The sequence below is a fragment of the Nelumbo nucifera genome, chromosome 2 (genome assembly GCF_055504915.1).
Source record: "Nelumbo nucifera cultivar China Antique chromosome 2, China Antique-T2T, whole genome shotgun sequence".
In the NCBI taxonomy this organism is placed as follows: Eukaryota; Viridiplantae; Streptophyta; class Magnoliopsida; order Proteales; family Nelumbonaceae; genus Nelumbo; species Nelumbo nucifera.
Genome location: NC_142650.1, coordinates 96,392,025 through 96,405,954, shown reverse-complemented (window position 1 = coordinate 96,405,954; position 13,930 = coordinate 96,392,025). Strand labels below are relative to the sequence as shown.

Below are 13,930 nucleotides of genomic sequence, written 5' to 3'. Positions count from 1 at the left end.
CTAAAGACCCTAACATGGACTTGTTTGGGCTTGCCTCGAGGGGCTTGGTACAAAGGTGGCTCATAGAGAAATACAATATATTTTACATCACATTAGCTGCTTAAAGTAACGCAATTGAGGAAGAAAAGAGGTTGTGGGTTTTACATGCTTGAAAATGTTTTATATGTTTGATTTTACTTTTAAACTTTCATTTGAATACGCTTTACATGTTTTGTTTATGTATTTTAGTTTTAGATAATAGGTTTTCTAAAACATTTATTTTAAAATGAAAGTTTATATTTTTTATTAATATTATGTTTAATATTTTTTATTTTTTTGCATTTCTTTTTAATTTTTCTGGCATCTTTTTTTGTATTTTTACACCTTGCGCCTCGAGCGAAAATTGCCCCTTGCACTTTTAGAACACTAGGCATCTTAGAACACCAACAACTAGAGTGAACAAGAAAGGAGAGATGGGATCACCTTGCCTAAGACCTTTCCTAGCAGGGAAGAAGTCCTTAACCTTAAGCGGTCCTTATCCACAACCTCAAATGCTCTCCAAAACCACTTTTTTTTTTCAAAATCTCCTCTAAAATCCCAAATCTACCATATCTTAGGCTTTCTCTAGATTTAGTTTGTAGACCCACTCTTTACATCTAGATTTCCTAATTTCCCAAACACATTCATTTGCAATCATGGTTCACAACCAGAGGTGCTTGTGAGAAATTACTGTGGTGATAAGTGTTTTAAGCACTGATTACATTATTGTGGTTCAAGACTAGTGGTCATTTACTCTTTCCATGTTTCTTGAAATGTGAGAGGTAGATAGCACTAGATGGTTCGTGATTAGGTTGTTTTGAAGCTGTGGTGTTTGTAGAAATTTCTATAAGTGTTTGTGCTATGCAGTGTGCCCCTTTGTGCATGATGATTTTATAGTAACTTGGGTGTGGTGACAGTCATGATCTTTGCCTACAAGATGATTGTTTGATGGTCTTAGTGTGGGCAGCAAGCTGTGGTCTTTTGATTGGATGATTAGTTCTTGAGATTGGCAATTAGACTTATTGAGTTCCCTTGCACCGATAGTTCTTGAATGATTCAAATGATAAACCCAAATTTTATAGTTGTTGCTAGAAGTAGTGGTCATGGTGGTGTCAAATATGGAGGAAGTTAGAGGTGGTGCCACAAGTGGTGGTTGACATAAGCAGGTGCGTGAATGCAGCCATTGCAGACATAAAGGACATATGGTTAAGTTTTGTTCTGACTTGTATGTCTCACCTTCCATTTGGGCTAATGATGCTACAGTTGGAGACCATTCTAGTAATCTTACACCAGTTGGTGGAGCATCTGCTTTAGGTGGGAGGGAGAAGGATATATATATATATATATATATATTAAAATTGGGCGTTCCATGTCAGCATATCCCTCCTTTGAGAGAGTCTATTTATCTATTTTCTCCATTTTTTGCATTTTTTCTTATTTTCTTTTGTTTTAAAAATATAAAACAGTAACCATTTCTCATCTTGAATAGATTAATAAAGCTGCACACTATTAGAGAGACCTTTGGGTTTTCCAAGGCCTCTTATTTTAATGCATGTTATTATTACATTTAAAAAAGACATTTACGAGAGAGAGACCTTTGGGTTTTCAAAGGCAGTTTATTTTACTGCATGTTATTTATTACATTTACAAGAGAGAGAGAGAGAGAAATAGTAATAATATAAATCAAGGTTTTTAAAACCGAACCAGACAATGAACCAGTTGGAGGTCCGGTTCCCGGGTCAAACAGTCCAACCATTCAAACCGAACGAACGGCCTGTTTAGACAAAAAAATTAAAAATAATAAATGGCCAAAACCGTTGGACAGTTCAAACGGTTTGACCGCCTGGGTCAGCAGTTTACTGACCAAACCAACAATTTTTTGCAAGATAATGGTTCTGGGGTAAAACGGAACCGGTCACCTAAACAGTTCCAGGTTTTTCAGGTCCGGTCCAGTTTTGAAAACCATGATATAAATCAAATAATATAAATAGGTTGAGGTTAAACAATAAAAAATTATAAATTTAAAAACCACTAAACTTTCACTAAAAATAAATGTTAACAAAACATAGAAAATATTAAAAATGTGTTTCAATTACACTTAAAATCCAACTTAATAAACGCTAATAAAAATACGAAATGTAAATATAAAAATATTAATTGATAGTTTTAATAATATTATTAGATAACTTATGAGTTAAGACCTTAATAAACACTAATAAAAAATATTAATTGATAGTTTTAAATACCAACAATTAATTAAAAATCCGAAAATTTCTGAAAAACTAAACATAATTAAAATACTAAAAATAATTAAAAAAATATTGAAAATTAACAATATTTTATATTAGTAAGGGTATTTAGTGAAAATAATTAAAAAGTACAATTAATAGTATTTGCTTAATAAAAAATACCAAAAATTATTAAAAAATACCAAAGCCATAAATTATTGAAAAATATTGAAAATTAGTTGTATTTTTTTTAACTATGGTATTTATTTAGTCATTTAATTTATTTTTACCGAAAGCAAATGCGAATTAATTTTGTAGTGACTAATATGCAAAAATAAATGATGAAATACTGAATATTACTAAATATTAATGAAAAAATAATGTATTTTAATTATTAATAGTAATATAATTAACAATAATTATTTTTTTATAATTTAAGCTATAAATAGTAGAAAATTACATTTAATTACCAAAAACTTATATTTAATTACTAGAAAATTACATTTAATTAGTTTTAGCCAAGAAATTAGCAATATTTCTGAAAATATGATAACTTCCAAAAATTACTGTATTTTAAATAAATACAGTAATTTAATAATTACAATATTTTAATAGCTAACAATATTGTAATAATTAATAATAAAAAGTAACAAATCGTTTATAACTTAACATAACCCGATTAGATCTATAAATTTGCAGGCTCAAGCAACTATTTTATTTTGAGTTAGGTCTAGCTGAGATATGCACCATGCCCGCACATTATCAGGGATAATCAATCCGAAGTTTAATTGGGTATGAAACTTTTGGAGTCCAATGACGGCTTTAGCGGATAGGGCCCAAACTAAACAACCACTATTAAGCTCAACTTGGAAGTTATATGCATATATGGTAAATATTATTATATAATATTCAAATAACAAGTTTTATATTAATATGTATAGAAATGTTATATATTTTTTTATACTAGACTAGAATTAAATAAAAATTTTAATTTGTAAAAAATCATAGTTGTATAATTAACACGGGCATCTTTATCAATAGAAAATGTACAAGCCTAAGCCCGAGCCCAACCCAACCATCAGGCCTAGATCTTTTGCCCGAGCCCAACCCTTATATAAAGCTCGAGCCCGAGCCCGAAGCCCGATCTGTACACAAAATGTCTTATTTTCAGTATACTTTTATAAACTAATATTATATTAATTTAGTAATAATTTAATAAATTAATAAACTAATTTATATTTCCTAATAGTAAATTGATATTTATTAATAATTTAAGCAGCATAAGCACTTTTTTATATAACGGGTTGGGCTTATTTGAGAAAGCCCAAGCTCGAGCCCACGAGCCTAAAATTTTGTCCAAGCATGAAAAATAACGGGTCAGGTCGAGCTACGTAGCCCATGGATATGTCTAATTGTATATATAAACAATTGTATACATCAAAAATCTTATGAAATAAAAATATAAACCTTTTTCAATTTTTTTTAAAAATTGACCTCTCATAGCTTGGCCTCGTCCACGGCCTGGCCTGGCCCAAGGCTCGGCCCAGCACAACCCGATTTACTCCGCTACTTGAACCCGCCCAATACTGGAGACGAGGCGGAGAAATTCGAGAATTCCCTGTCCTTGTTGAGGAGTGGGGCGCCTTGCCCCTGAACTCGCCCGACATTGAGGAGTGATTGCCTTGCCTTGAACCCGCCTGACACTAGGGACGGGGCGGGGATGGGGTAGAGTTGTCTTGACTATGGGGTAGGGGCAGGGATGGGGTGCCTCGCCCTGAACCCACCCCGTTGTCATTCCTATATAATTGTTAATTATAAGTGAACTTAATAAAAATGTTGGCTTTTGTAACTATTTTATTTATTTTAAGTTAATCAAAATTTCATTTAAAAATAACAATTATTAAAATTACTATAAATTATTAATAAAACTAAATTTATTAAAAAAATATTTGTTCATATTAAATTAAAAATAATTGTTTTTTGTAAATCAACATTAAATGAAAATACAATTATTAAAAATTTAGATATTAACAATAACTTTGAATACTTTTAGTTAATTAACAACAAATTTTGATTATTAATTTATTATTAATTAATAGTAAATAAAATTATTAAATCATTCAGATTTTCCCATGCATCACACGGGTCCCTGCTAGTTAATAATTATAACACGTGAGGAGTATGAGAAGTTTCATCTTTCCACTTCTTCCAATACTAATTCCATCCGTACTAAATCAAGTATAGTTGGTCTAGTTCTTGTTTACAATCTACATCTTGAGTAATAGATTCTAGAACTTCAAACCATATGACTTGATCTTCAAAGTTGTTTATGGCATTGTCTCAAACATGACAAGCACTAGGCATTTTAGGGATCAATACGATGAAAGTTACATTAACACCCATATTAATAAAATCCCTATGAAAGAACTCCTGAAACATTTTCATTAGATCTCCTTTTAACCACTCCCAACAATCTTGGTGGAAAGCCATGATAAAACCATTAGGGCCTGGTGCCTTAGAACGATCCACAGAAGAGATTGCATTCTTTACCTCTTTCTCATCAAAACCTCTCTCCAAATCTCTACTCAAAAGTACTTTACAGTGTTGGCCATTCCATTCCCTCTAGCTTCCATCTCCTTATTACTGGTTTCTTATAGATTGATTTAAAATGATCCACAAGGGCGTTTGCAATATCTTCTTCTTGAGTAAGTATTTCATCCTTCAATTCCAACATCAATATAAAATTTTTCCTTTTTCCTTCCATTTTCTATCCTATGAAACTATTTTGTATGCCCATCTCCTTCTTTGATACATCTCACACTTGATTTTTGCTTACAAGATATCTCCACCCTCAAAAGTGTAACTTCCAATTCTATTTTTTCAAGTTTAATCTCTCCTCTGGTTCCTTTCCCAACACTTGTCCTTGCTCTTCCTTTCTGTCAATTTCTTCAATTTGGCTTATCAAGGAATTTAATCCCTTCCCAATCAGCCCGAGGAACATCCTTCCCACTAGTCTCTAATCTTTTACACAAACTCCGAGGAGGTAAGCCACATGTTCTCAAACCTAAAAGAGGTCAAACCTCCTCCATTTGCTTCTTGACAAAGACAAATTGGCCAATGATCCAAAGTCAGTCTAGGGAGGACTCTACCTACCAATTGATCCCAATGCTCCATCTAGTCTGAAGAGGATAGAAATCTATCCAATCTAAACAAATAGGATTCTCCTAACAATTAGGCCAAGTAAATTTATTTTGTCCAATCAAAAATTCCTTAAGCTCCAAGGTTTCTATTAATCTATTAAATCTCTTCATACTAGTTATTAGTTCTTGTTTGGGATTATTCTACTCATCTATATATCTAATCACATTGAAATCACCTCCCAAACATCACAGACCTTTCCAATGACCTCTTATACTTACCAATTGAAGGGATGGGAAATCCATCATATGGATGGCCGAACCCTGCAAGAAGGTTGGGCGAAATTTCAAAAAATTCTCTCTCCCATCCGGGAATCGTATTCCCTAATTTAGAAAACTGTACTTTCAAGGTTCGTTCTTGAAACAAAAACGGACCAGATCTGAAACCAAAAGGAAAGTGAGGAATATACCTGATACAAAATAACAGTAACTCCCAACGTAGGTGTTCACGCCCAAAAAGAAGACCAAAACCCACCTCCACTGAATATGACACAGTATATGATGAAGCAGGATCAGCAGGATGGTTCTTCAGCAAGAACCTGAATTCTTCAAAAAGAATCGAACAAGGGCTGGTGAGCACAACTTCAGATTGTTTCTTCTTTAAAAAAACAATATCAAGAACCTTTCTTGATCAGTTCCACAGGTGGAAATCGAACTGAGTAGGGGTAGCAAGAATTGGGAGAATTCTGCAGATTGCTGAGTGTGTTTAAACTGAAGAATTCGCCCCCTATTTATAGCCTTCTTTGGATCAGCCTCCTAATCTAATTAGAAGAGAGTTTCTTGATCCAAATCTGATATTTGGATCTAGACTCTTAAATGGATAAGACTTATCTTATCCTTCAGCTAATCCTAATCAGGTTGTAAATCAGATTTTGCCCCCTTTTAATTAACTAACTTAAGCCCAATTCGAAATGGGCTTTAGGCCCATTAAGTCACATAGCTCACTTACCCTTTAATTTGGTACCTAACTTGGCTCTCTTTGTATGGCGTGGGACCCTAACATCAATCTACACATCAGCCACATGGGTTCAACCCAGCCTCTGTTACAAAGCTTAGCCGAATTCACTGCTGAAGACAGTGAACCCCTGAGCCCATCAGTATGGGCTCTTAGATGGGCCCAACATTTATAATAAATGGTCATTGGGTCCAGCCACCTTATGAAAACCCAAGGATTGTGGGCATATGCAAGATTAGCCTATCATGTATTACCCTTAATAGTCTTACACTTGACCTCTTAGCCCTTAACAATCAAACACAACCCAACAAGAGAGGACCTCTCCCTCGGCTGCAAGGTACAGTGCTGCACTCTCTACTCACATGGATCTCGGGAATTAAAACCTTTTTGCAAAAAATTTGAAACCATAATATATAAGTATATCTCTATATAAATATATTTTGCAAAATCAAATTTCAAACACATTTGAAATCCACTACCGGTAGTTTAGGTTTCCATCAGAGAGAGTGCATTCCCCGATCCTTCACTTTGTTCGACAAAGGGGCTAATCCTGTCACTATGATCACCCACTCAAATGAATTCTCGGACTATCCCAACATACACAGGTTTTGACCCCCTCTAAGGATCTCACTGATTGGCATATCAAAGATAGCCCAATCCGACACCTAGTGCAACACCATAATCGAGTCTAGGGGTCAGGTGTAGCATTCCAGTTTTTCCCATCTATCTCCAAGGTCTAGGGCAACACTGGAATTTGGTCCAGTTCAAGGTTTCAAGAAAACCCACACTACATGTACCTCAGGTCTCACCCTAGCAACTGAGACAAGCCACCCCAACCAACTTGGCGACACATCAGTGTCAGGCTTGGCAAGATAAATCTCCCCATATCTATCCAATGGCTGTGAAGATTCTAAATAAACACGAATCTCATAAGTGTCCAGTTTAAGGGTATTACACAGAAACACACAAAATCACATGAATCAATTATGCACTTTATTCATTTATAATAAATGACAATGTACATCAATCTGATTGGAGCTAAGGGCATACACTGTCTAACACCAACTCCTACCATAAATATTCATAACCACCCAAACAAAATTGTCAACCACACACTCCAATTTAACAAAAACTAAAAATCTATCAATCAACTACTCCACACATTCCACAAAATCCTCATTCTAAAGGCTAACAATACCCCTAGAAGCACCTCAAGATGGATCCTAAGCCCATCCAATTCCTCTTTCTCCCCAAATGCTCTTCACTCACCTATCAATTTCATGTAGTTTTGATTCTCGGATAAACAACAAATCTGGTTTTTCCCTCCTAACCACTTCCTTAATAGTCCTACACTTATTTGTGGCTTGCAATTCCCAATCCGCACATTCCAACTAACTACTTTCATCTCAATGCTAGAACTTTGAAAGCCCTGCCCCTTTAACTTGTGCACTTATTACCTCTCCTTCTCCCACTTCTCTCACAATCCTCCTTGCTCTTATCCCAATCACCTTTGACTTTCTCCACCTCACTCACTTTTCTTTTCCTTCTTTTCCCTCCCTTAATTAAACAGAATATAGCTTACGTACTTGGAATGTTAAGCCAATATATGCATGCCCCCAAGACTACTCATCTGTTGTTGCAGAGCTAGTGCTTAAGCATTGGAAGAAACATCCTAGTAGAGGTATTCTCTTCTCCAAGCATGGTCACTTGAGGGTAGAGACATTTATAGATGCTGATTGGGCAGGTTCAGTTGATGATAGAAGATCTACCACAGGTTATTATACCTTTGTCAAGGCTAATTTGGTGACATTAAGTGGTAAGAAACACATGGTAGTTGCTAAATTGAGTGCAGAGGCTGAGTATAGGGTCATGGCACATGATTTAGCAAAAATGTTGGGGTTGAAGAATATGTTGTTGGAGTGGAAAGTGGAGGTTCAAAACCCAATGTCATTGTATTGTGAGAATAAGGCAGCAATTAATATAGCCCACAATCCTGTGATGCATGAGAGGACAAAATATATCCAAGTAGAAAAGCATTTTATTCATAAGAAACTTGAAGTTGGTGAAGTCTGGTGATATTTTCACTAAGAATATTATAAGTACCCGACATGTTGACATTTGTACCAAGTTGGGAATGATAGATATATGCTACCCAACTTGAGGGAAAGTGTTCTTAGGACCATTTTATTCTATTAAGTTGTAACGAGGAGTACTCCTGTAATTTTCTTATTATTTAATGGGTGCCGCTGCCACTGACAATTTTTGCCAAATATTCTTCTCTTTTCTTTAGTCATTTTCTCCTCTCTCCCTTCTCTTTCAATCTAGAGCAGCTAGTATAGTACTGATAAAAAATTCTAAGAAAAATGATATCTGAAAAAATATTTAAATACCCTCCTGCATTAGTAATATTTCATTTTTAACCCAGCCCATGTGTTGTGGAATATGGAAATGTGTTCAACAGAGACCATCAAATACTTGTGTACATTATACAACAATCCTGTGTTTGTATAGTGTTTCTAAGTTGGACCAATGATGCTATGGATAAGCATACTGAAAGAAAATCTGCATAAATCCCATAATTATATATATTTAATAAGTGGCAGTAGTTTCCAATACTTACCCATCTATACGAAACCTTTCTCTCACATCAATTAGGTGCGGGGAAGTGAAGAGTCCAGTTCGAAAACCACATTCCCGTAGAATGGCCTCACAGAATGCACATGTTGAACCCTGAAGCATGGTTTTTGTAAGACTAGGAATATAAACAGAACTTTTGATTTGTTCTGGTATATTAACCAGCAATATGGTGCCAAAATACCTAATATCAGATATATGTATTATCGAGGTTTTCAATTTCAGCCTTGGTATAAGTTTCAACATATTAAAAGATTTTATCAAGATTTAGTTGAATATGTGTTCAGCTCTAAGGGAAGGTAGCATCTTGTCCCTCCTTTTAGGCTGACTGTACACTTCTCCTATGCCTAATAAAGTACCTTCATTTATCAAAAAAAAAAAAAAGATTTGGTTGAATTTGTAAGAGATTTAATCACCTGTAAGAAAAAAGAAGATCCAAATACCCCTTTACCCTCATTGCTCATGTTTTCAGTAGACTAATCCTAAGGGCAGATAGATTACAGTTAATTAAAGGGTGGAAAGTGGGAAGAAAATGGCTAATGATCACACACTTGAATTTTCTGACGACATTATTCCAAAGTAGTAACAATTGGTTGGATAATGGGAAACCAGCAGCCTCCTTGGAAGTATGGATATGTCGTAAGAAACATCATATGTGAACTCAGGAGCAAATGTTTCATGGATTCCAAGATCTCCTAATGGATTGGCTGATGGATTGGCAAGACAAGGGACCACAAGGGACAGTTTGTATTGGGATCCAGTGATGTAATTGTGATACTATTTTGCTGTTTTTCTGTCTTTTTTGTTTTTTTTTTTTTAGCATTTTAGCAGTGTTAGCCAAGGCTAACAATCCCAACAGGTGTACTTGCACTTTAAAACATTTTAATAAAATTCTTTCAGTTATCCATAAAAAAAAAATCCGATGATTATCTTATTTTGTGAGAAAAGTGGTGTGTGGGAAATCACATGGTTTAAAATGTCCACATATTTCCAAATATTTCCACAACATATTTCCATTTCAATGGGTACTAGCATAAAATATTATTGAAAACAACATATTCCCAGTGAAAACTACCAGTGATATTTGAAGTATAAAATATTACTGAAAACAGCATATTTCCGACAACATTGTAGATATGTGGAGCATCATGGACATGATTATCACTTTGAGCCAGTTCACAATTCTTTTCAGCCATGAAGTTTTTTTGGAAAAAGGTAACGTAATATTTATTGAATCAAAAGTTACACAAACAAGCTGAGATCAGACCCAGAAAGGCCAACTGAACAATTCAGCAATTACATATTCCACCAAGAACTGGAATGAAAAAACAACAGGCACATTACAATTTCTGAACTCCTCAGAGACCGACACCCAAGAGATTAGTTTGCCCACAGCTTTCTGGATTAACTCTTCTTGACTTAAAGCCTTATTACAGAAAAACCTACTATTCCTCTCAGACCAGATGGACCATAAAACAGCACTAAGAATAGTCTTCCACACTATCTTCCTTTTCTTGTTAAGCCCCTTGATATTCCAGCAGCACAAAAGTTCCTTTACCGGACTTGGCATAGCCCATCTTAAGTTCATAGATCTGAAGAAGTGATTCCATAGCTGAGAAGAAAACGGGCAGTGAATGCACAAATAATCAGAAGTTTCAGGATTGTTCCCACACAGACTGCACGACAGGTCCAAAAGCTGAATGCCCCTTCTCACAAGATTAGCTCTAGACAGACATTTATTCAGAACCATAGTCCATACTAGAAAGTTGGATTTAGATGGGCTAATGGGATTTTACACCTGATGACAAGGGAAACCAGTGGCACCCAGTCTACAAAGTTTGGAAGCCAAAGACTTGACAGAGAAAACACCATCTGGACTCCACTTCCAATACCACTTATCTTCTGAGCAGAAATCGACCTCTTGAGTCTGAAGAATAATCAACATGCTCATTATCTCTTCCAGCTCCCAATCAAAAAGATTCCTTCTAAAGGTAGGGGACCAAATAACTGAATCTCCAGATAAGCTGCAACACTCAGCAACAGAAGCCTCTTGGTTAGATGCACACTGAAAGAGGAGAGGAAAAGATTCAACAAGAGGACCATCCAAGCACCAAGAATCCTTCCAAAACTTGGTTCTACTACCATTGCCAACCTTAATTGATATCCCATCAAGAAGAACAGAGAAGTTCTTCATTATCCCTTTCCACAGAGAATTTCCCCAATTGGGACGAGGGTCCCTAGTTCTCCAGTTGCCCCACTCCACACCATACTTACCAGCAATAAGAGATCTCCACCAGGCATCATTTTTAGCCGCAAATCTCCAAATCCACTTACAGAGAAGGGCAGAATTAAAAGTTTTCAACTTCCTTATGCCTAAACCACCTTCATCCTTGGGGAGGCAGACTTGATCCCAACTAACAAGATGGATTTTTTCTCCTCTTCCCAACCCCTCCAAAGAAAGTTTCTTTGAAGTTTTTCAAGCTTTCTTGCAACTTTGTTTGGAATAGGGAAAAGGGAGAGGAAGTAGGTAGGTAAATTGGATAGTGTGCTCTTAATCAAAGTCACCCTACCCCCAAAAGAAAGGTATTTTGCCTTTCAAGATGCCAATTTTCTCTCCATTCTTTCAATAACCGGGTCCCAAATTGAAGATAGTCCACAGCTCGCCCCCAGAGGAAGACCCAAATATTTAACTGGAAGGGACTCAATCTGACAAGCCAGAATCTACGCACAATCAGCTAAGTTGGATACCTGACCCACTAGAATGATTTGACTTTTATTCCAATTGACTTTAAAACCAGAGACCACCTCAAACCAAGATAAGATCCCAAGAATTAAGTCCACCTGGGAGGGAGAAGCATCCACAAAACAAAGAGTATCATCTGCAAATTGGAGAATGTTAACCTTCTCCCCCTCCGGAGTGATTGCAAAACCTTCCCACTCACCAAATTCAGCAGCCTTTTTACAAAACAAAGTGAGGATCTCCATTACGCATATAAATAGTAATGGAGACAGAGGATCACCCTGTCTAAGACCCCTAGAACTATCAAAGAAGCCTGCAGATTGACAATTAATCAAGACTGAAAATTTTGGAGAGGTGATACATACTTTTATCCAGTTCCTCCATTTCTGCCCAAAGTTCATTTGCTGAAGTTGATCTTGTTTTTGATTGTGTAATAAATATTTACACTTCTATGCATTTAAATTTTGCTTGAACTCACTCTATCATGTACTTTTGACTCTTAAAGTTTACAGGACAACTTCATAGCTGTGATCGACCACAAAAAAGAAGAAAAATCAGTAGAGAAAAAAAAAAAAAAAACAAAGAAAGAGGCCTGAAAACTAGTAAACTGTGTTTAGGAGAAAGAAGAGTAAAGAAGAGGAGGAAGAATGGGAAGAATAGCACTATAGTTGTTAGAGAATTCTGCTTCCCAATCAATCTCTAACAACTGCCCCTTTCTTTCCAACTTAACTTTTTAAGCCCACTCAGTCCTATGGATGGGCTGAAATAATTTAGGAAAGAAAGGAGCCTATAGTCCACTTTAGTGAACAACAGGCCCCAAGTTAGTTAGGCTTTGTTTGTAATGCAATAAGCATTTAATAGGCCTGCATTAGAGCCCATTTAAAGAGACAGCAGGCCCTAAAAGAATTAAATATATATTAATTAATTTTCTTGTGAGGTGTCCTACTTATTTATAAGGGGTGCCACTTGTCCTAACTTGAATAAAAGAAACATAAAAAGAATTGTATTTCTGGTGAAATTTAGAAAGAAGAAAGAAAGTCTAGAATTGAAGAGGAGAAGAGAAGAGAAAAGAGAAGAGAAGAAAAGAGAGAGAAAGGGTGTGGTTCCACCATTCTGGCCACCCCAATAATTCATATTTCTACTTATGCCTTTACAAGAAACAGAATTACTTTAAAGCCCCTACAAAAGAAATAAATAAGGCCAAGCCGGCCCAACTACCACAACTGAAATATAAAGAAACAAACAAATTGTGGGACTGGGACCACACACACTAATAAATCTAACGACTATCTCTACACTCCCCCTCAAGTTCGGAGTAGATATTTCTCATTCCCAACTTGCGTAAGTCCGTCACCAATTTGATTTTTGGGACTACTTTAGTGAAGAGATCAGCTAGCTAATATCTGAGGCAATGTATTGGATTGTGGGCAATGTTAATTGCAGCTTGATTATCACAATACAGCATTATAGGTTTCTCATAGTCAACTCCAAATTCATCAAGTAAAGATCTCAACCATAACACTTCTGCGACACCATTGGCCATGACCCTGTATTCAAATTCAACACTGGAGCGAGCAACAACATTTCGTTTCTTGCTTCTCCAAGAAACAAGATTTACCCCTACAAATGCACAATACCCAGATGTAGATCTCTTGTCATCCGTACATCCAACCCAATCAGCATCTGTATAAACCTCTTCATATGACCACTATTCTTGAAGAGTACGCCTCTCCCTAGGCATCTATTCAAGTAAGCAAATATCCTTTCTACCGCAAGAAGGTGAGTAGTCCTAGGAGAATGCATGTACCGACTAACAACACTGACAGCATACGAAATATCTAGTCGTGTTAGGCAAAGATAAAGAAGTTTCCCAACCAACCTTTGGTACATAGCCCTGTCCTCAAGAGGTTCTCCACCTTCTGCACTTATATTATGGTTCACCTCAATGGGTGTGTTTGCATGCTTTACTCCTAACTTTCAAGTTTCTTCCAATAAGTCAAGAACATACTTTCTTTGAGAGACAAAAATGCCATCCTTAGATCAAGCTACCTCAATTCCTAGGAAATAGCACAATTCCCCCAAGTCCTTCACTTCAAACTCCTTGTGAAGATGTTACTTAAGAGAGTCAATCTCACTAATATCACTTCCTGTCACTACA

At 36.0% G+C, this 13,930-nt stretch overlaps 1 protein-coding gene across 3 annotated transcripts in view; it reads right to left on the bottom strand.

Annotated features, from left to right (window-relative positions):
* The window catches only part of DFC (DHFS-FPGS homolog C), a 99,471-nt gene that overhangs the window by 62,999 nt on the left and 22,542 nt on the right, over positions 1 to 13,930 (bottom strand). For all 3 annotated transcript variants that reach the window (XM_088897597.1, XM_088897599.1, XM_088897598.1), the window contains exon 5: positions 9,019 to 9,128. In XM_088897597.1, the coding sequence (XP_088753723.1) occupies positions 9,019 to 9,128 (110 nt within the window). The remainder of the gene's footprint in view (positions 1 to 9,018; positions 9,129 to 13,930) is intronic.